Raw genomic sequence first — 23,571 nt, 5'->3', positions numbered from 1 at the left:
CCCCCTATATCTAATTCTACAATATTTTCAACCTCAAACCACCAATTTTTTTATTGCAATAAAAATTCAAACTAAACTAACAAATTAAGAGGAAAATCAAACTAAACTAATTGAAAGAGGAAACTAACAAATTAAGAATAGAAAATCGAGACTTCGATATGATCAGCCGCCTCTGCTGGTTCACCGGCCACCACTGCCGCCTTGCAAATTAGAGAGGAAGGGAAGAACCGAGCGGGGCGGAGCAACAATGGAGTAGGGCGGAGCAAGAAGATAGCGACGGGTAGGGTTTGGCGGAGCAAGAGAGAGGTGGCGGGTGGGATTCGGCGGAGCAAGGGGCCAGTGGCGGACAGAGAGCACGGGGGGAGGGTTTGGAGAAGAAGGGTTGCTTCAAGATTTGTGTTTCGGATATGAAATTAAAGGGTCGGGCCGCGGGTTTGCTTCAAGATTCGTGTGGCAGATCTGTAATTTAAAGCCCGGAGCGCGGATATTATTAGCGGCCTGGGTATTTTTATAAATTCAGTTCAAATGTGGTTATTTTTAATAAATTTATTTATTATGTGGTTATTTTAAAAAAAATCGGCAATCTTAGTCTCTCTTACGTGTCTACAAAGAGAACCACTAATGTTCTCTGCGAGTTTGGTCAAAACCCTAGAAAAAATAAAAAGTTCTCAGTCTTGAACAGAAAGGACTAAGGACAAAAGTTGCAAAGATGTCCCTACTGGCTACTATTTCTTTTCTTAGAAGCACAATCAGGAAGTGACTTTTCATTTTTATTTTTTAAGAAAATATGGAGGTATGGCCTCCAATTTTTATTCACATGACATCAGAGTTCAGAGATGTTGGTTATTTACTAGTTTTGTAAGAAAAGAAAATGAAAGGAATGATTACAAATGTGAATCAGTGAAACAATTGCTTTGTTTTCTCGTTAAGTGTTTTTTTGAAGTTTTGATTATTAGCCATTACTAATTGTCTAATTAGCAACTCTGAATAACTGATGAATTCCTGTCTCCTCAACTTATAAACTAATTTAAAGGGAAAAAGATCGGCTGTTATTCCATTGGAATAACATGACCTTGTTGTTCTAATTATAGCCGTTAAGATTTTTCCGTGTGCGTATCTCAACGAAGACACTTTTTTTTATGCGAATTTCAACAAAATTGAAGGGTTATTATTGGAATAACAAGACTTTGTTATTTCAATTACATCTGTTCGGATTTTTTTTCGTGCACAAATCTCAACGAAAACACTTATTCTAATTATAGCCGATATTTTTCCAATTTAAAGTATATTCAATACCTCTTACAAAAATAGAAATATATCTAAAGCTAAAAAAGTCTCTGTCTCAAGCAAAAAGGTACCACAAAAATTGTCCGATTAAAGAATCATTTTTTTTTTTTAAAAAGAATCATTTGTTTTTAAAAAATATAGTTTTTTCCCATCATTTGTTCTACTAACAAAAGAAGATTAGGCCACTTAATGATAAGTGGCAAGTGGGGCCATTGCACTAATTGCTATCCGAAGGAAACAAAAAATAATAGTTAGGCTAACCTCCTTTTTGTTGCTTACCACATATGATGATTTCTCAGTGGACCCCACACAACACATCCAGCCTTAGAAATCAAGCAAAGTTGATAATCCTAATTATTTATTCCATATTTCCATTCAAAGGAATTAAATTAGAAATAAGATAGAAATGTGAATCATCAAAAAAGGGTCTATAAGAGTTCCATGAACCGAAGGACATTTTGGACAATTAACTGGACCGCCAAATCCTTTATGGATTGACACGTGTCATGTCACTGTTATTTAACTGTCCAGTGAACTGTTGCAACGTAATATACTGACAATCGCTATTTTTTATGCACGTTTATTTGCTGTTATTTGTTTTGCTAGATGAACTTCTGACCTCAAATGAAATTTCTTGTCGTTTTATAGCAATCTCGGAAATTAGATGCAAATTTCAAAGTTAGATATAATCATGCTCACTCAAGTTCTAAATAGCAATTATAGCGATATAGCGGGGAGATAAAAAAAAAATATTGCGAATAGCGTAACTATAACGGAAAATATCATAATAGTGATTTTTTCTTTTCAAATTTTATATTTTATATTTATACTAACCGATTTTTTTATTTATATCAAAAGAATAAATCAAATTACAAAAAAGAACCACTTCGGCATTGAATTTCGAAAACTATCCAATCCGGTTACTCAGTAACCGGATTTTTTTTTTCCGGTTACCCAATTTCCGGATTAGTGAAATGGGTCAGGTTATTGGTTAACCGGAAATGAGCAAAATTTTTGGTATGGTATATGTCCGGTTAATGGTGCACCTGTTTTGTGTTTTTTTTTTGTTTTTAAATAGAAATTTTTATTTTTTTATTTTTTGTATTAAAATATTAGAAATGTTGAATATATTTCTTTGAAAATAGATGGAATACAATATAATTTGATTTATTAGAAAGACTGCAACAAATAACCCGGATCAATATTTTTCAGGTCGGATTTTTCGCGGTTGTATGAAAAATTAATATATTTCTTTATGTGTTATTGGAAAAAAATAAAAATACTTAGATTATGAGTTATTGATCCTGGTTCAAAAGTCACTTCTAGGTAATCCAGAAAATATTATGATCTTTCTAGTACATTTAATTTATTAAAAGTTGTATCTATTTTGAAAAAAAAAACTTTAATTTATTTAATGATTGTTATTCAAAAATAATTCTCAAAATAAATACAACTTTTAATAAATTAAATGTACTAGAAAGATCATAATATTTTCTGGATTACCTAGAAGTGACTTTTGAACCGGGATCAATAACTCGGAATCTAAGCATTTTTATTTTTTTTCCAATAACACATAAAGAAATATATTAATTTTTCTTACAGCCGTGAAAAATCCGACCTGAAAAATATTGATTCGGATTATTTGTTGCAGTCTTTCTAATAAATCAAATTATATTGTATTCCATCTATTTTCAAAGAAATATATTCAATATTTCTAATATTTTAATACAAAAAAAAATTCTGTTTTAAAAAAAAATCACAAAACACAAAACTGGTGCACCATTAACCGGACATATACCATACCAAAAATTTTGCTCATTTCCGGTTAACCAATAACCGGACCCATTTTACTAATCCGGGAATTGGGTAACCGGATTGGGTAGTTTTCGAAATTCAACGCCGAAGTGGTTATTTTTTGTAATTTGATTTATTTTTTGGATATAAATAAAAAAATTGGTATACTAATTATCAACATAATCAATATTGGAAAATTAAGGTAACAACTAAATGACAACTAATCTAAGTCTATACTTTTTATCAATTACGCAAATAAGAAGGAAAAAAAATCTAAAAAGTTACATTATTTAATAGTTCATACTTCATAGTATTACATATTATAATAGACAAAGAGTAATTAATTTTATAGGTAAATGAAGTCAATATACATATTGTAGAAGAACCATACGAACATACTTTTTGTCTTATGGAGTTAAAATGAAGTCAATATACATGTAATAATAATAATCAAAATTAGCTTTCAATTGAAATGAACGATAATAATTTTACAAATTAATACTATACGAAGAGCAATCAAAATGAAGAATTAATATTTGAATATTTCTCGATATAGAATGAGAGAATAAATCACAAATAAAAATAGAAGCACATAGTTTGGTTTAGCATACTTATTGTAGAAGATCATGTAGCATTAGAAATAAAAATAGAAGTACAGAAGCCCATATAAATTGCAAAAAAAAAAACCCCATGTAGCATAGCGGTAATAACGGTCAACTATTATAGCTATAGTGGTTGTAGCTGAGTTAGCGCACTTTTATCTTATAGGTCCGGAAAAGCTATAGTATGGCTATAGCGCTGCTATAACTAGCTATTTAGAACACTGTGCTCACTACTTGCCAAACTTGCAAAGTATATGTACTTATTTAGTTACATGATTATTACGAGGACCACTCAGTATATTATGAAAAACTTAATACAAATGATCTAGTTCATTTCTTGGTAGCACCCAAATCAGGGAGCAACAAAGTTTGACAATTAATGGAATAATTTTTCTGTAATTCAATGTGATAACAAAAGATTAAACGTTTGAGGCATAATAGGTTTTTCCTTTTTCCTTTTTTTTTTTTTTTTTTTGAGAATTGATGCATAATAGGTCAACTTAATTGCTCATCAATTATACGCATTTGAAAATCTTTTACTCAATTATTTATGCGGACTTAATTGTTCTTGAACTTGAAGCAAACAATTAGAATAGACAAGCCCAGACTCGGATTGTATTTATTTAGGAACAACTCAACCTTGGGCTTAAATGTTTCTGCAAGCCTTTTTTCTGTTTTTTTTTTTTTTTCCAATTGTTCCTTAATTTTGATACACAAGTAGAGCATTATTTGCCGTAAAAAAACCCAGGACATTTCTTTTTCTGGTGAAAAAGTATGTCCTTGGGCACCGAGAATTTCATTCCAATTTCAAATCTTAAATGGCAATTTTATTTGTAATTTGAAAAATGTAAGATAGTTTTCTAAATAAAAAGATTTTTTTTATGAACTGCTTTCAAAACGTCACGTTGACAAAAATATTAATTTATATTTTCTTATCCATCTTATGTATAGTATTTTTTAAAATTTTTTTGAACGATAAAAGCAATCAAAATTAACAGCATGAATACAATGTTTTTGAAATTAACTTTATATTAATTTTAATTTGAGAGAAAAAATTGACTTAAATTATATTGTCTCTAACATTATATTGCAAGCGGAAATACATCTGTCATGACAAAGAGAGCGAACATTAAAGTATGGGGGAATTTCACGTTTACCCCTCAAAAACTTCAAAATTATGTATGTCCCCCTCTAAAATTTAAAATTACGTATTCCCCCTCTAAACTTCAAAAAATCACATATTTGTCCATTTTATTGTCTTTCCTATTAAAACTCATTCTAAATTTATAAAATACCCATTTTACCCTCTATTAAAAGTATAAAACGGCTCATCGAACTCAAATTTAAATCTGAAGGGTTCCTCTATCGTCTGATTCGCGCCGTCACAATAAAATCTATGCGTGTTCGCTTCAAGATTCGTGCTGATTTAGCGCACATGGATCTTAAAGCAATTTTGATCTGTGTGCATTGCATTATGATATGTGCACATTGCTTCAATATACGTGCATGTTCACTTCAAGAACGTGTTGACCTAGCACGCACAATCTTAAAGCAATTCGGACAGTAGAGGAACTTTTCAGATTCAAATTGGAGTCAGATGAACGTTTTATGCTTTTTAATAAAAGGGTAAAATTGGTATTTTATGAATTTAGAATGTGTTTTAATATAAAAGACAATAAAATTGATAAATATGTGAGTGTTTTTGAAGTTTAGAGGGGGAAATATATAATTTTAAAATTTAGAGGGGGAAATATGTATTGAATTTTTTGAGGGGTATATGTGAAATCCCCCCTTAAAGTATGATGATTGTTGTTGTTAGAATTTAGAAATTAAGAGCAGTTTGAAATCAGTAACGCATGAAACAATAATGAAGTGCATACATCATGAGTGACAGAGTGAGCCGATTCATTTTCTCTAAATAATGACAACTTTCTACATTAAAAGGCCTACAGAATTATTAAACTGATTGATTTTCTTTTGGTATGCCTGTATATTCTCTTTTGGTAATATTACAACTATCGAGTAGATTGACTGATTGAGAGTTCTCTAGCAAGCAATAAGAAAAATTACAGATGCCCAAAAAAAAAAAATTATAATCATGCTTAATTTTGAAGTAGTAAAATATTGGAGAAAACTTATTAAAATTAGTATGAGATATATTTTTATCTAGAATATTTAACATAATTATAAAAATATATTATTAAAAAAAGATAAAATGCTAACTTCGTTTTCCAAACAATATGAATGGAATTTCATCAATTTTGTGAAACCATAATTTATTCCATTTGTGGTTCCAACTGGAACAAAAAATATGTGTTGTCCTACGGTTCTTGTTTTCTTTTTCGAATATGTGTTGAAATTTGTAATAAGTGGTGGAGATAAGAAGGATAAATGGGGTCAATCGACCTCCATTTTTTTATTTTTTTATTATTTATACATGATTTGTATGTAATTTTGAGTAAAATATAATGTTAGATAAAATTGATCCCCATTCTATATACAAAAACTTTATATGATTGACTCCCGTATATTTTTGACCTCCATAATTTGAAAGTCTGGCTCCGCCCCTGTTTGTAATAGTTAGTTATGATTAGAAACATAGTATTGATGCCAAACTTGCAAAACATATGTACTTATTTAATTACATTATTATTACAAGGATGACTTGTATTAAAATTACGAAAAACATAATATTATTGACATGGTTAATCTTTTGATAATACCTAAATCAGAGAGCAAAAAAGTTAGTATACCGCTGTTAACACTTTTGAGTTAACTTTTGAGTTATTAAGATTAATAAAATATTTTTTATGTAATTCGATACAATAACTAAGTGAATGTCAATACATAAATAGCAAAATATTTAAAATGAAAAAAAATGAGCTCTCTCGTGAAATTAAATCTACAAAACACAAAGGAACCTTTCTGGGTTTAAAAATAATATACGCCGATTTGTGAATTTAATAAAAAGGAAAGATAAAATTTGAACTTCCGATCGTAGTTCTTAAATTAAGATCGGACTTTTAAAATAAAATGTTGTTCTCTCTTAAAATGTCAATTTCTCTTCTAATATTGCAGTTCGACTCTCAATCAGATTGCTTACTTTGCTCATTACCAATACATATTAGATATACATTGGAAAAAATATGTTGATAAAACTTTATTATTTATAAAAATAAACATTTTTTTAAGAAATAAATAAAATACAGAATAAAATTTCATGTATTTGTAAATGTTGCCGAGCACTTTAAATACAAAACAAAAACAACGGACGAATAAAAATTAATTAGATAATTTTCTTTAGCAATTTGCTTCTGTAATAAATTATCTTAAAATACGCAGCAATGAATTCTCTTTTTTCCTAACCTGGCAAAAGTTAGAATTGACTAATCACAAAATTGTAGTAAATATTGAGTATCTCGTTTATTTGTGTACCAAAATTTATTGCAAGTCTTTCGTTACATATAACTATATAATAAGATGGATATCAGCAAAAATATGTTCAAGAACTTTAATTGTATTCTGTATAAATTCACAATTGACACACTTTTGATCAATTCAATATCATATGACAGCAACGAGCATTTTACATTTAGTAACGAGCCTGGCTAGTATAACATCAGTGTCATTTCAGTCTATATAACACCAACTCTAAAATCTATCGAATTAACTTCAAATGGTGAATCAAAACTGTTCCGTTCAAACCGATTTACTTTATTAGTTGTGTTTACATGCAAAAATTTAAATTTTTCAAATTTATTTAGTATCAAGTCAAGCGGTCAAATGTGTGAGTTTGTAAGTTAATTTTAATACATTTATTTTTTTAATATTTTTACCGCTTGATTTGATACTAAAATAACTCGAAAATATAATTTTTTTTCCTGTAAACGCATCACTCATAAAGTAAATCGATTTAAACGGTTTGAATTAGTCGTTTGAAGTCTATTCAATCAATTTTAAAATTAATATCATATAACATCAATGTTATACTAGTCGAACTATTTAGTAACTTAACACACTTCAAACCTTTTCTTTTATCGCTCCAGAATTATTTATTCGGACTCGATTGTTCTTGAATTTGAAAGTAAACAATTAGAATAAAACAAGCCCAAAACTCGGATTAATGATTACTTTAGTAACAACTCAACCTTGGGCCCGACTATTTTTGCAAGGCCTTCTTCTTCTTTTTATATATATACAAATTGTTCGTCATTTTTGATGCAAAGGTAAGCCCATTATTTGCCTAAAAAAAGCCTAGGAAAATTTATTGCTGCTTAAAAAGGATGTCATTCTTAGGAGGCGGGGGGGGGGGGGGGGGGGGGGGGGGGGGGGGGGCAGGCAATTTTTTTAAGTCTCTCACATTACATTACAAACAGAAATGCATTTGTCATGACAAAGAGAGCTTCAATTAAAAAATGATTACTGTTTTTGATAGCAAGGGTAGTTTGAAATCACTACCGCATGAAACATTAAAATGCATACAACATGAGTGAGCAGATTTTTTTTTTTTTTTACACGTTCGTTAAGTAAAAGAGTTTTTGAAAAGACCTACATTACAAGATAAAAAAAAAGGAACGATATTTATGTTAGACATATTTGCCTAATTTTCAAATAGTATGATGTTGGAGAAAACTTAATAAATTTAGTATGAGATATATTATTATCTATAATATTTTATGGAATGATATCAATCCTTTATAAAATACCAGAAAATATAAACTTTATTTATTAAGAAATGTAAATTGAGTTATATTTGTTTTGAGCAACTATAATTTGTTAAATTTGTGTTTCCAACCACAACAAAAGGTTTGTTATTTTCTATACAGTCTTACTTTTCCTTCAAATTTTTATTAAGATATGAAATAGAGTGTTGATTCTTCTATCTTTTCAAAATTCTCGAGAGAAAATTTATTAAATATTTTTGTGACATATACACAAAAATGTTCAATATCTTCGTTTAGTAAATGAAAGGTTCCACATTTCTTCATATCGATCATTGTTTTACATGTGTAAAAAAAATTAAGCTTAAAACGATAGAGATTTGAGTGTCTTTCTCTATTCCAATCACCACAAATTTATTTAGTATCCAAAACTCGCTAACTGAATATGAGAGTTCTAAAAAATCCTCACAAAAATAAGATTGAGTGATTAACCCATTATACAGAGATACTCGTCAGTTTGAGATTGCCGCAACCCAACTTGTCAAAGACGAAACAAAGCCAGAAGATTTTTTAAAATTGATATTGTTAATTAAAAATGTGATGAATAAATTAATGAAAATCTTCAACTTCAGACTATTTTGTTCTAAAATAATGCTTTAGACGCTACTATAGTTTTTTCTTTAGACATACAAAATGGCCCGAAAAACCAAATTTGAAGACTTCTTATGTTTATTTTCTTATTAAATGAAAAACGTTTAGTAGACATTCAACTTGTTTACTTGTTTTTAAATATTGAAAGGTCTTTGATTCTCAAGTCATATCTCAGTGCAATTCAATTTTAGTCTCATTTACATAAGACGTCATTTCCATCTTCTTGAAAATCGTCGAACACAAACCTATATATGCAATGAAACATGCCTCTCAGAGTCAAATTCGACTTCTAGTTACAGATGATGTAATCCTCAGCCAAAGCCGAACAGAATGAAACATCATAGTCTTCATTTTTGTTTATTGCAGACAGCTGAAAAGTTATAAAGCAATATTTTAGGCTACAAGTGTAGCATCGGTACAAAATTAGTAGCCCACATAAATTAAACTTTAGAATTTACATTCATATATTATACAAATCAGATACCAAAAGGGACCTAACAAAGGTTAGCTCACAATCAAACGCATATCAAAGTCAAATTACGTATTGATACTGTAACAATACACTTGAAACAACTCATGACATTCCAAGTTTTACAATTGCTTGTTATATTCAAAGTATATTACAAGTCTTCCCTCTACTCGGTTGGTTGAGAGTGCAGCACTGCAGCATATGGATTTTTTCTTTTTTTTTTATTTAGAAAAAGAAAAATGCATTAAAACAAAACAAGTATCGTTGATGTTAAATTTTCGAAAAACAACTCCACCGAAACAGTATCTCGGTGGAGGGTGGAAAATTTTCTCGGAGCCAATTTCTGATCCGCTGACAGTTCTGTCACAGAAGCGCTATTGAAGATCTGTAATTAATAGTCAAATGATCAGTGATTCATAATTTGTTCTATCATGAATTACATTATATTAATATATTCTATTATGAACCGATTTACTCATACATCATTATATTAATAGTCGGATGACCGGCTTTTCTTCATTTTGAATTCAATTACTTTGATATTATTACTTCAATTACTTTTCTTCATTTTGGCTTGTGTGATGTGCTCTACGAACTTGGCAGAAACTACTTTCCATCTATTTTTCCAATGTAATTATGCTAGATAAGTATGGTCTTGTATGGGTCAACTAGTGCAGTTGGATGAATCGGTGGATAGGCTGTGGGAAGTATCATGGAGCCGATACAAAGTGTTGACAAAAGAATCAAAACGGGTCTGGATGACTCGTATTATGGCTGTTCTTTGGGGAGTATGGAAGCAGCGAAATGCATGTATTTTTGGTCGCCAGTGGAAACCTCCGTGGTTATTGGCACAGGATATCAAAGAAGAGACTGCGATGTGGTTGAAGTGTTGCAGAGGTGAACTAATTATTTGTTGAGATCGTGTATTTTATTTGTTTTTCATTTTTAGTTATTTTAAATAGGCAATTTATCTGTCTTTTCTAAATTGCCCATGCACCTGTAAATCAATTTATCTGTCTTTTCTAATAATCCATATAACTCTTTTCATATCAATGATTACAATTTATTTTAGGTAATTATTTAAAAAAAATTCAAGAATTAATCAGAGCACGGCATAACAGAACATTGTACATATAATATCTTTGCCTTAAAGAAAATGAAATCACGCTTCTCGTGTAGGGAAAGGAAATTTTGAAATTGCAGATCTTTTGTGGTGCTTATGTGGCGAGACTGCTGGTGGGTTAGAAATTAGACAGTACTTTGGCGGAGTTGTTTTTCGAAAATACAGCACTGAAGATGTTTATTTCGTTTAGATGCATTTTTCTTTTTCTAAATGAAAAAAAATAATGCATGTGTATATAGTGCAAACCCTCTGAGGCTCTCCTCTTGTCCAAAGGTTTTTCGACTCCCCCTTTTTTTGACCTAGTGCTAATAAGGTGCCTGCTAATGAATTTAATAAAAATAGAAGCAATTAGCTTTTTGCTTGCCTATTTGCTAGCAAATAGTCTTTCTTTCTTCTTCGAGTGAGACTATGATACTAGCGCATTTCAGTCCGTACTATAAATATATATTTTAATTTTCAAAATTCAAATGATCTGAACTGCTTAACGTGATCGTTATATGAAAATTTACTAGGATGCCAAATTTTATCTTTTTTTTAGAATTTTTCTTACTATCTAAATATTTAGATATGTAATAATCATTTGATTTAAACATTATGGACCATTCAAAAGTAGTGATTTTCTATTTATATAAAAATAGTAACAAATTCTAAAAATATAAAATTTGGCCTCCAAGTACATGTTAATTTGTAGGTCACGGTGAACGGTTCAAATTAACTATTTGAACTTCAAAAATAAAAATATATAAATATAGTATGGATCAAAGTGCACTATGCATAGTACTTAGTAAGTACTAACCTCACTCCTTTTACTTCTTTTTTTGAGAAAAGTGGATTGAAAACTTACCTGATGTGAAAGTGAAAGGGAATATATACAAAAAAAGCTGGTTGTCCATGGCCATCCACTTTTAAGGCCCTGCATTGATGTATGCAACCAGTAGACCTAAAAGAAAAGAACACAACAATGTAAGTTTTCAAGAGTGAGGCTATGCTAATATGCATATTACGAATCAACCCGTGTTATAGATCTATATCTCTATTTTTTAAGTTTAAATAGTTGATCTAAACCGTTAAACACAATCTTCGTATGAAATTGTACTGAACGGATCCGATTAAAGTATTAAACTATATATATCTAATAGTTTGTTAATGAACCGGACTGGTTCGGAACAAACCGGATCTAGTTCAAACTCGCTTATTCTGATCCGAGTCTATGAAGCTAGCTTGTTTTAGCCCAATCCAGTAACTAACGAGTTGTTACTGATCGAGCTACATGCTGACCACGAGCCACAAGTTTTTTTGCTACCTCTACTTTTGATCAATTCAATATCATATTCACCGCAACGAGAATTTTACACATATGTAGTCGAACACACTTCATTTTTTTAGATTTAATGCAGAATAGGTCAATATAATGGAAATAAATCTGCTACGATCCTAACAGGGATTGTAGGGTCTTACGATTCCAAATCCAACCTTTTATTTGTTTTGAGATTCGTGCATAAAAATAACTTTTATGGAGATTCGTAATACTTAAAAAATAGAATGTTGGATTTGGAATCGTAGGACGCTACAATCCCTTAGGATCGTAGCAGATTTATTTCCCAATATAATTGCTCCCCAGTGATACGCATTTGAAAATCTTTTCCTCAATTATTTATTCAGACTTAATTATTCTTAAACTTGAAGTCAACAATTATAAATTTATAATAAAAGAAGCCCAAACTTGGGTTGCTTTATTTTAGGAACAATTCAACATTGGGCTTAAATATTTTTGCAAGCCTGCTGTTTTTTTCCCCAAATTATTCCTCAATTTTGATGCACAGGTAGCCCATTATTTGTCGTAAAAAAGCCTAGGAAATTTTCTTGCTGCTTAAAAAGAAATGACATTGTGCATTGACAATTTCATTCAAATTTTAAATCTTAAGCCAACAATTTCATTTGTAATTTTATAAATGTAATATAATTTCATAAATAGATTTTTTTTTAATGAATTGCTTTCAAAACGTATGTTGGCAAATATATTAATTTTTATTCGCTCATCCATCTTAGAAATTTAATATCTAGGATGTATGATTTTCTTTTCTTTTTTCTGAAAGAGAAACGCAATAGAAAATTAATCACATGAGTGTAGGGCTGCACAAAAAATTCATAGTCCATGATTCAATTTGAGTTTGATTTGAAAAAAGTTCATAAATAATTGATTCAAAATTAGTTCGTTTTGAAACAAATTAAACTAGTTCGTTCAAATCTTATTCAAACTCAAACTGGGTATAGTTCGTTCGAAATTGGTTCGTGAACTATTTAAATTTGAATCTCAAATAATGTAACTAATGGCTTCAATCATCAATTTTTAATAATGCAGGAACCAAACTTATACCGGAGCTCAAAATTGTTAATATACTGGTAGCTTATAATAAGAAAATACTTTAGCAGCGTAACAAATTAACAATAGAAATAAGTTCCATTTGACTAGATTCATACCGTGATTTTAATCAATTCAACGTCATAAAAGGTAAGGAAATTTTGGACTGGCCCATAATTCATCAATGTGAATTCGTGAAAGGTAAAAGAAAACGGTGTAAATTTTGTTCCGCGTGAAGAAAACTAACGAATAAACTACCGGTGGCTGCCAAAAAAAAATCTGTAGTTCGTGATTCGATTGACTTCAATTCAATTTGAAAAAAAAATCACAATTAATTCGTTTGATTGAAGTTCATTCTGAAACAAATCAAACCAGTTCGGTTCAAATCTTATTCAAACTCAAACTCAAATTGAGGTAAGTTTGATGCATTTGCAGCCCTACATGATTGCAAAGTTTTTGAAATTAACTTTAAATTAATTTAATTAGGAAAAAAAGTGACTTAAATTATTTTGTCTCTAACATTAAATTGCAAGCAGAAATGCATTTGTCATGAAGAAGAGAGCGACAATTAAAGTATGATGATTGTTGTTGCTAGAAACTAAGAGCAGTTTGAATCAGTAATAAAGCATGAATGAATAGTGCATACAGTATGAGTGAGCCGATTCATTTTCGTTTTACATGTCCGTTAAATATTCTCTTTTGGTAATATTTTATAACTATTGAGTAAATTCTCACTAAAAGGAAAAATCACAAATGACAGAAAAAAAATGATATTTACAAACATATTTATATTTATGCTTAATTTTCAAAATATACGGTGTTGGAGAAAACTAATGACATTTAGCATGTGATATATTATTGCCTATAATATTTTAAGGAAATATTTCAAAATATTATAACAAAACAATAAAATATCAACTTCATTTCCCCACCAATATAAATGAAATTGAATCTGTTTTGTGTAATTATGATTTTTTCTATTGTGTTTCCAACTGCAATCGAAATTTATTTTTTCCTACACGTCTTACTTTTCTTTTGAGTCTTTATTGAGATATGCAATATGTCGTTGTGATCCGAAATAGAGTTTTGATTCTTCTATCTTTCGAAAATTCTTAATAGAAAATTTAAAAGATCTTTTCGTGACATGTTTGTTTAATATTTAAATAACACAAACGTCCAATATTTTCTCCATGCAAAGTGAGGGTTTTGCATTCTTTATATCAATCATTGTTTCAGCTGTAGTAAAGAAATGTCAGATGATAGATGTCAGATGACGGATCATGCTTACATTGAGAGAGAAGCTCAAAGCGACAATATCAAAGGGAGTCAAGTTCCTTACACGCAGAAATTAGGATATTTGATTTGTGGTTCATATTTGTTGTTAGGGTGTTTTATTATCTTTTAATCTTGCTAGTATAATGTCATTCAAGTATGAATAAAATAAACCTAGCGGGTCAAGTTGCAAAAAAAAAAAATATATCAAAATGATAGAAATTTGAGCATCTTTCTTCACCTCAATCACAACAAATTGTCATGATACGTCAAAACTCCCCAACTTAAATATGAAAGTTCTAAAAACAGCCCACAAAAAATCGAATTGAGTGGCTAGCACATTATATATAGATCCTCGTGGTGACGAAGTAGAGCATAATACTCACACTTTACAATTTTTTGACGTTTACAATTAATTGAGGATGTGATGAGAAAGCCACAAAATTATTTTACAATTAAGGATGTGATAAGAAATACGAAATTCTTTTAACTTTGGACGTAGCTTGTTTTTGAATAATGCATTACACACGCAGAGGTCTCACACTATAATTTTTTTTTCTTGTCATTCAAAATGCCCAGAAATACAATATTTAAAGGCATGTTATGTTTATTTTATTGAAAGAAAAAATATTTAGTAAACATTCAAATTGTTTTTAAATATTCGAAGTTTTCGAGTCTAAGTCGAATCCCTGTGCAATTCAATTTTTGTCTCGTATAAATAACACGTCAATTTCCCCCTTCTTAAATATCTTTGAACACAAATCTATCGTAATCAAACGTGCCTCTCGCAGTCAAGTGCAATTTCTAGTTATAAACGATGTTATCTCAGCCAAAGCCAAACAGAACGAACAACATATATTTGCCAAAAAAAGAATGAAACAACATAGCCTTTATCTTTGTTTTTATGGCAGACATACTCTCCAGCTGAAAAGTTAGAAAGCCCCACTTTGGGTTATACGTGTACCATCGGTACAAATTAGCAGCACATGATTAATAGCCCACATAAAACTTTAGAATTTAAATACATATATTATACAAATCAGATACCCAAAAGGACCTAACAAATTACACTAACAAAAGGTTAGCTCACAATCAAACGCATATCAAAGTCAGTGCCCGTGTCCACCTAACTAACACTACAATCATTTATTATGTATTGATACTGCAACAACACACTTGAAACAACTCATGACATTCCAAGTTTTACATTTGCTGGTTATATTCAAAGCATATTACAAGTCTGCCCTCTACTCAGTGGTAGTTGGTTGAGAGTGCGAGTGCATAGTGCAAACCCTCCGAGGCTCCCCTCTTGTCCAAAGGTTTTTCAGCTCACCTCTTTTTCGACCTAATGCTAATAAGGTACCTGTAAATGGGTTCAATAAAAATACGCGCAATCAGATTTTTGCTTTGCCTATTAGCAATTAGCCTTCCATTTTTCGTTTATGGATAGAGAACTTGCCTAATGTGAAAGGGACTATATACAAAAGAGCCGGTTGTCCATGACCATCCATTAGGTTCAAGGCCACGTATGTAACAAGTAGACCTGAAAGAAAAGAACACAGCTATATAAGTTTCCAAGAGTGGGACTATGGCAATATGCATATCACGAACCGACCTATGCTATGGATCCATATCACTATTTTCAAAATTCATACAGTTGATCCGAACCTTTAAACATGATCTCTAAAGGGAAATGTACTCGAGACCAAATTTTATATATTTTAAATAGATAGAAAATCAATTGATCTAAAAATTATGGACCATCCGAAAGCAATGATTTTCTGCCTGTTTAAAAAAAAGTAAACAAATTCCAAAAAATATAAAATTTGGTCTCCAAGTACATTTTCATACGGAGATCATGTTGTTTAATGGTTCAGATCAACTATTTGAACTTTGAAAATAGAGGTTTAGGATTTGTCCAAAAGAGCATCGAAAGAAAAGAAAAAATGATCCCTCACCAGCACCATAAGCCACCATTGTCCACAAGAAATAACCACCACGCAAGCTTTTCTTGGCAAGCCAATCATATCTGAAAAAGATATAGCGAGTTTTAGACTAGAATTCTGCCTGTTAATTCTATTTGAATTATAAAAGGTCACCATCCACATACTCGTGTTGCTTTATGTTTAGTATTGAAGAGGGATCCAATGCCCATTGTCATCGGAGTAAATCGTAAGATATATTTTAAATAATCTCACTTTCAGGCATATAAAAAAAAATTTAGATTTTGGCTTCATTTTGGTAAATGACCAAATTTGATCCAATGATTTTGTTAGCTCTTGGTGCATATCGATTGAAATTATGTAAATTTTTTATGTACGCATATTGCATGATATATAAAATATATCTAATCAATTAGTTTTGTTATTTAAAAGTTCAAAAAATAGTTATTTGAGATTTTATTTTGTTTGCACTGATTTGGGCATTGGCTCCTTTCTCTTTAATATTATTTAGTTTGGTATAGTCTCTTTAAGCGGTCACCTGAAGCAACTTTATGTTGAAAAAAGATTAACAGGTCCAGAGGCTTGAGAAATTTCATGGAAGCAAACTGTTCAAATAGAACTGGTCCGCATGCACGGCTTAAATTAATCCTTCTTGTTCATAACAATACCTCCAAATATTTTATGGATACATCACACAGTTCATTGTCCAAGGTCTATTAATGTTTCTCCACAAGTTTTCAAAACAAAAGGAAAATTTATTACGGCTATAGTTCATTTCACCATTCTAGCGGAACATATACAACAATAACATAATTTTTAATTATAAATTTTAAGAGGAGATCAGTAACCTTAATGCAAAGGCGATTAACAAGCCAGGAAGAAGGATGTCACCAAAACCAATAATACTGTAACCACCCCACGGATCGAACATGCGTGGTATCTTAAGCAACATTGGAACCCCATCCTCGTCCGTCTTATCCCCTCTCGCTACCTTTTTAACAATTCAAATTATTCAAGTAATATCATTGGAAATTGCTTTGTTAAGAAAATTGTTGCTTTGATGCCCATTCTATACTTACCACAATCATGACACTCTCATGAAACCACCATTTTGAGACGAAAACCCAGAAAATGTCATATAAAAAGGCCAAGCCTAACAGCACAGACCCCACCTGTAAATGACAAAGTAAAAAAAATATATTATTTTACGGATACATTGTCCGGCAATAGAAATTAAGTTGAGGAATGAGAATTGAAATTACCTTCAGATTAGGTAGTCTGACGATTTGAAGAACGGTGATAATTAAAGCAATACCCTACAAAGTATAAATTCAACTGTGAAGAACTATAGTCACAATCACATGTGATTGCAGTTGAGGGATAGTCACACTAGAATACACAACAAGAGCCGGACAGCCCATTTTACATGGTAGGTACTATTTTTAGATTTCCAATTGAAATGATACTCACCAATACAATTGAAATTTAAATGATTTTCTTCTTTTGATACAAGTAACATAGTATGATTACCAGGATATCTTGCCCGATCCAAGCCAAGGAGAGACGCCGATAGATTCCCCAAAGGACAGCAAAAACAATGCAGAACGGAGAGACTGCCACTGTTAGGTAAGAAACAGCTCCGAAGAAGGGAACTTTTACAAAAGATTCTGCAGCACGCTTAAACCATCTGAAAAGGGAAACAAAGGACACCAAATTAATTAGAATTTGGAAGGTTCGCCGATGCCATATAATTTACAGAAATCAAATCAGCAGGAAAAAAAAAGAACTTGGTAAACATACATTGATAATAAAGCCACCAAACAAGTTTGTAAGCCCTGCAACACAGGTATGGTTGATAAAGATAAGTACCGGCATTTAAAATAATAGAAGTAATAGATTTGGAGTAAAGAAACATGAAATGACATGTTTAATTAGCAAGAAAGAAATTTAATAGCATAAAAAGGACAAAAGGTGAAGAAAACAAAGATATGAAGGAAAGACAAAGTAGAAAGATACACGCACCTCAACTCCACCAATGCAAAATAAGACGACCAAAAGTTCGACAAACCAATAGGACATTAACTTGTAAAGAAGGATCAAGAAAAAAGATGCCACTACAACAAATAATATAGCAGATAGCGTGCTTATATCAACAACACCACTTCCACCAGCAGCCTGGGCATTAACAAGAGCAGTCTCATTGCCGTCCTTTCAAAAAAAGAAGAAAAAAAAAGCAAATCAACATGTCAGAAATAAAACAAAAGCATTTGAGGAAGAAAGGATCTCTCTTCAAAAAGAAAAACAAGCAAACCTTGAGTAGCTTCTCATGCTCAATGGAAGCCTCTCTAGCACTACAAGCCGACCAATAGGATGCGCACAGAATGGTGCCCACAGCCATCAGCCACAGAAAAACCTCGGCCGTATCTACTGCAGGACGTTCTGGAGAATACAACTGGAGAGATACTGCAATAAAGTGTACATGAGCTTGGTTGTACTAAAAAAAGAAGAAGATTTCCAAATTCTTGTTTAAGATGTCCATGGAAGTTTTCTCTTGATCATTTGGGAAACATGATAACAATTTCATTCAGCCATAATGATTACTTATTAGAGTGAGGCTATGGCACAATGCATAGCGCATATTGGTCCATACTATGGATCAATATCTCTATTTTAAAAGTTCAAACAGCCGATCTGAACCGTTCAGCAGAATCTCTATTTAATAATTTATTGCAGACTACATTTTACATTTTTGGAACTTTTTTATTATTTTTTTAGATAGGTATAAAATCACTACTTTTAGATCAAGTGATTTTCTACCTATCTAAAAGAATAGTAAAAAAAATTCTAAAAAATGTAAAATTTGATCTACAGTTACATTTTTATATGGAGATTATGTTGAATGGTTCAGATCACCTGTTTGAACTATGAAAATTGGGATATTGATCCATAGTACGGACCGATATGAGCTATGCATGGTACCATAGCCTCAATCAACAATAATAAGTAGGAGTTCAACAGTGATTACTATGGGTTGAAATTTAGCAGTTACAACAGAAATCTTATAGGAATATTTAATATAAAAAAAAAAAATTAAGTACCCAGTCATTCAACTTAATGCGCAATGGTTACCATGTATCTTAATCCCAGACCCTTTTGATGTCAGGATCAAGATAATATATACCACTAATCTGTTCTCTCTTTCTTTACCGTACGGTTTCACATTACTTAATTTTTTGAATCCTAAATAAGAAAATCAAGGACATACTTCTAACTTTAAATGACATATATGAATCCAAGTCAGACAACTCCAATAACCCATATTCAATAAATTGAAGAACTCTTTTCTTTCATATGTTGGCTTTCAATGAAAGGATTTGTCAAATGTAAATCCCATATGTTATTTTGCAAAAACAAATCATTTCCAACTACGGACATGGGTGTCCCATTAGAAGAACTGATATCAGTTAGTAACATGTATCAATATTGTACAAGTTTTCTAGAGTGCTTTCTTTTTTAATCACTATTTTTTGTGCTCCATTTGCTTTACTACACAGATAGAAGTATAGAACTGTGAAAGAAAGTGGGATGTAAATATAACCTGAGTGGCCTTGCTTCAGTAGTTTCTCTAAATTGACACCGGCATCTTTCGGCAGCATAACTGCAGCTAATTTTATATTCAGATCTGTTTCATTCTGGTCGCACACCATCTTGTAAAGCTCTGTGTGAATTTGTCCATTGAAAACATTTAGGAGGTTTAAATTGAAGAAATGCAAGTAGAACTAAAAGTGCAGAAATATCACCACATGGTCCAGTAATATTACCGTCACCAGATATAATAGGAGAAGAACCAAAATATCCAACCCCACTTTATATCTGACACACACACACACACACAAAGAAAGCTGCAAAATGTTGATTACATTTTGCGACATGACTGGTCCTATCACATTGCCAGTTGAGTCAGGTTACACCTAGAGCTGATCTGACACAAGGTGATGCAGCCCAACTAGGCTGTATGAACTAATTTATCATTGTTATACTTATAATCTATACATATAAATGCTTAAAAATGGTAATATTTTTTTTTATCAAAATCTGGATGAGAAACTACATCTTCATCAGGTCCTCTCTACTTACTACTACCCTTTGTCAAACCAAACAATTGAACAACATAATTCTCAGACTCTAGTAAATTTAAAGAAATTGACAATACACATCAGGTCCTAATCTGAACCAAAAGCAATATAAATCTCCAATTGCACGAGTGGATAGATGCAAATTTATCTAGCTTCACATAGCAGTACCTTTCCGGTGGTTAACAATAAGAATAGCAGAAGCACCAGCTGCTTCAGCAGCTCTCGCCTTCTCAGTGAACTTGCACGTCCCTCGGTGCACCAGTAGAACATCACCTGCTACCTAACAGATTTAAACAGCCCTCAGAAGCTCATTTGGAAAAAGGATTGCTCTTAGATGCTAAGAATTGGACAAAACCTTGTCAGTTGCAGTGCTTAATATGGTTTCATATAAAATAACCAAGAAAAGAAAATATTCTTTAGTCTACTTATAACTATTAGTATATCTATTATAAGCTTGATAAGAACTGGTGCCAGTAAGTTAATTTCCATATCCAATTACAATGTTTTCATTCAAATTCAATGGTATCCAGTGCCAAAACAAATATAACCCCAGACGGAGATGAATTGAACTAAATTGCAGTCCCCTGACAACTGGAATTGAATGCATTCTGACTTCGGTACCAATACAAGCCATCCCGTCTATTACTTCCCGACACTAGAGCATTTGTGTGTGTGTGTGTGTGAGTGCAGTATATAGAGGGTGTGTGAGAGGGAGGAGGAGGAGGGGGAGGGGTGGCGAGAACCTTTGAAGGTGGGGTACAGCAGTCAGCAGGGTCTGCCAGAGAAAGTTTGGTTCTATTAGCATGTTTCTCTTTTGACTCAATGGTTTGACCGAATCGAGCACCAACCCCAACAAATTCAGAATCCTCATGTCCATCTACCCAGGTTTGCACTTTCACCTGATCAAATTAAACAGCAACAAACACACAAAAATCAATAAAAAAAACTTTGTTAATTCAATTAGTGTTCAGCAATTTATATGTTCCAAAAACGAAACCACGGACAAAAACACTACCCCTAAATTTAGAAAGGGAAAATTGAAGGGTCCGTCAATTTCTTCTAAAAAAGGAAGATATTAAGACCGGCCTGCATATAGCTAATGATTGTTTCTATATCAGTAAACTCAAACAAAAATCCCACAGATCAAGATTCCAAGCTGGAGAAACTAACCAGAACGAAATTATTCGAGCATCCAACCATCTTTGGTGCAGTCTCGTCATCTTGGACCGTGTCTCCAGCCATAGCCAGCCATGGAAGCGCTAAGGAGAGGAGAAGCAAGAGCAGCACGGTCCCCGGTGCGCCGCGGCGCTGGACCGAGTCCATGGTTGATCCTTCCCAAGAAATTATCGAAGAAGGTCAAATCCGTGAAAATTCGTGGCAGAAACTTCAGTAATTACCTGACAAATTAGATCTGCGAAAGTAGCTCATGCAGGGGTTGAGGAACTTGCTTTAATTTAATTTTAGTTCCTTTTCTTCGGAATTTCCACTGAATTAGACCGAGTTTAATAAATCAATAAAAGTGAGCTCATTGTTGTACCCATACGGCCATACCTTCGTCCGTACGGGCGAAAGGAGTTATGTACAATTGCATCGATAGAATCTTCCTACAATGTCTGATTTATTTTCATTACACGCCCCCCCCCCCCCCCCCCCCCCCCCCCCCCCTTTTCCTGAGGGATTCAGATCCTGTATACTAATTAACTTATTAAATTTATTAAATACTTGCAGTTAATAATTTATTAAATAAATTTAATTGAACTGTATACTAATTAACTTATTAAATTTATATAATAATAATAATAATAGTTTAATCTTTGCAAATGTAAAGAGACGTGGTTTGAAAGTAACTCGGTAAGCATCGCTGCTACAGTGCGTTGCAACGCTACGAGGGTTGCTTTATTGCTCTGTCTCATCTCTCTCCGTACACATCAGTGTTGTAAATAACAATACGTGGTTGACGGATAGACAAATAAGCAATTAATTAGTATACAGTTGATTAATTGAAACTATATAAATAATTTAATATTTTTATTAAATTTATATATATATATGGGTCTGTCTAAATTGCTGCTGGCAGCATTTCGGCAGAGGTGCTGCTGGGGCTATATTTAGCCGTGTGATGTCCAAACAACAAATCCAAACCGTTAGATGTTTAATCTATATTATAATCTACTTGGAGACCAAATTTTACATTTTTTTGAATTTTTTTACTATATATTAAGCTGGTTTGAAAACCGCTGATTTCAATGCTGCAGAAATTTACTGAAATCAGCGGTTTTCAAACCAGCTTAATATATAGTAAAAAAATTCAAAAAAATGTAAAATTTGGTCTCCAAGTAGATTATAATATAGATTAAACATCTAACGGTTTGGATTTGTTGTTTGGACATCACACGGCTAAATATAGCCCCGGCAGCACCTCTGCCGAAATGCTGCCAGCAGCAATTTAGACAGACCCTATATATATATATATATATATTATAATTTATTTAACTTATTAAATTTATTAAATAAATTTAATTGAACTGTATACTAATTTATTTAACTTATCAACCGGCTTGGGATTCGGGTCACTGTAGGGGGCCCCATTTTTGGGCTTTGAGATTCGTGCCAAGTTAAAAAGTACGGTTCAGATCTAGTAATTGTAAAAGATTCCCTTATCAGGTATTGGAGAGGATGTGAATCCCCCCCTTTCCTGAGGGATTCAGATCCTCCCACGAATCTCAAAGAACAAATAATACTAGCTCCCTGCCCCATTCAGCCATTCTGAATAGTCATTGTTTTTTAGTTAATCTGAAACCGTAAAGTAGTGGGTCTCCCCATCCAATATCTGAGATATTTATTCTTTTCTGAGTGCGTATCCTCTGAGATATCTCAACATTTACATGATCGACTCGACCGTATAGTGTCTATTCGAGGATAGCACAGGGGCAGTATTCTTTGTGCTTTGAGATTCGTGCATAACGTATTTTAACAGTGGAGATTTTCCACACCAAAAAAACACTCAAAGTCTGAGATATTTTAGTGGATATGAATTCCATTTTCCTGAAATCTACATCCTCTGCAATAACACACCGTTTTAGTTAATATTTATGTAGATTTAAATTGGACGGTCCTGATCTCAACTCAAAATTTGAGTTAACCCATAGGATACCAATTCCTTTTCCAGTCCTATATTTTATGCGTATAATTGAACTTAAGAAAAAATTAATCTTTAGGCTAATTTTAAACCTAATAATTCAAATTATTCAAATTTATAGAATATTTCAAA

The 23,571-nt window shown here is 32.0% G+C and overlaps 1 protein-coding gene across 1 annotated transcript; it reads right to left on the bottom strand.

Moving 5' to 3' along the window:
* Nucleotides 1–15,197: 15,197 nt before the first annotated feature.
* Nucleotides 15,198–21,884, bottom strand: SPPL2 (SIGNAL PEPTIDE PEPTIDASE-LIKE 2). The gene is made up of 14 exons (XM_078326508.1): nucleotides 21,471–21,884; nucleotides 21,044–21,199; nucleotides 20,469–20,580; nucleotides 19,763–19,882; nucleotides 18,476–18,627; nucleotides 18,187–18,372; nucleotides 17,965–17,999; nucleotides 17,695–17,851; nucleotides 17,427–17,480; nucleotides 17,244–17,336; nucleotides 17,013–17,155; nucleotides 16,180–16,250; nucleotides 15,681–15,764; nucleotides 15,198–15,584 (listed from the first exon to the last, which is right to left on the bottom strand). The coding sequence occupies exons 1-14, from the start codon at nucleotides 21,621–21,623 to the stop codon at nucleotides 15,469–15,471; spliced, it is 1,632 nt and encodes a 543-aa protein (XP_078182634.1). The 5' UTR covers nucleotides 21,624–21,884; the 3' UTR covers nucleotides 15,198–15,468.
* Between the last annotated feature and the right edge of the window lie 1,687 nt (nucleotides 21,885–23,571).

This window comes from Carex rostrata, chromosome 25 (assembly GCF_964058835.1).
Source record: "Carex rostrata chromosome 25, lpCarRost1.2, whole genome shotgun sequence".
Lineage (NCBI taxonomy): Eukaryota > Viridiplantae > Streptophyta > Magnoliopsida > Poales > Cyperaceae > Carex > Carex rostrata.
The sequence above is the reverse complement of the archived record's forward strand: the minus strand, read 5'-3'. Positions and strand labels throughout refer to the sequence as shown.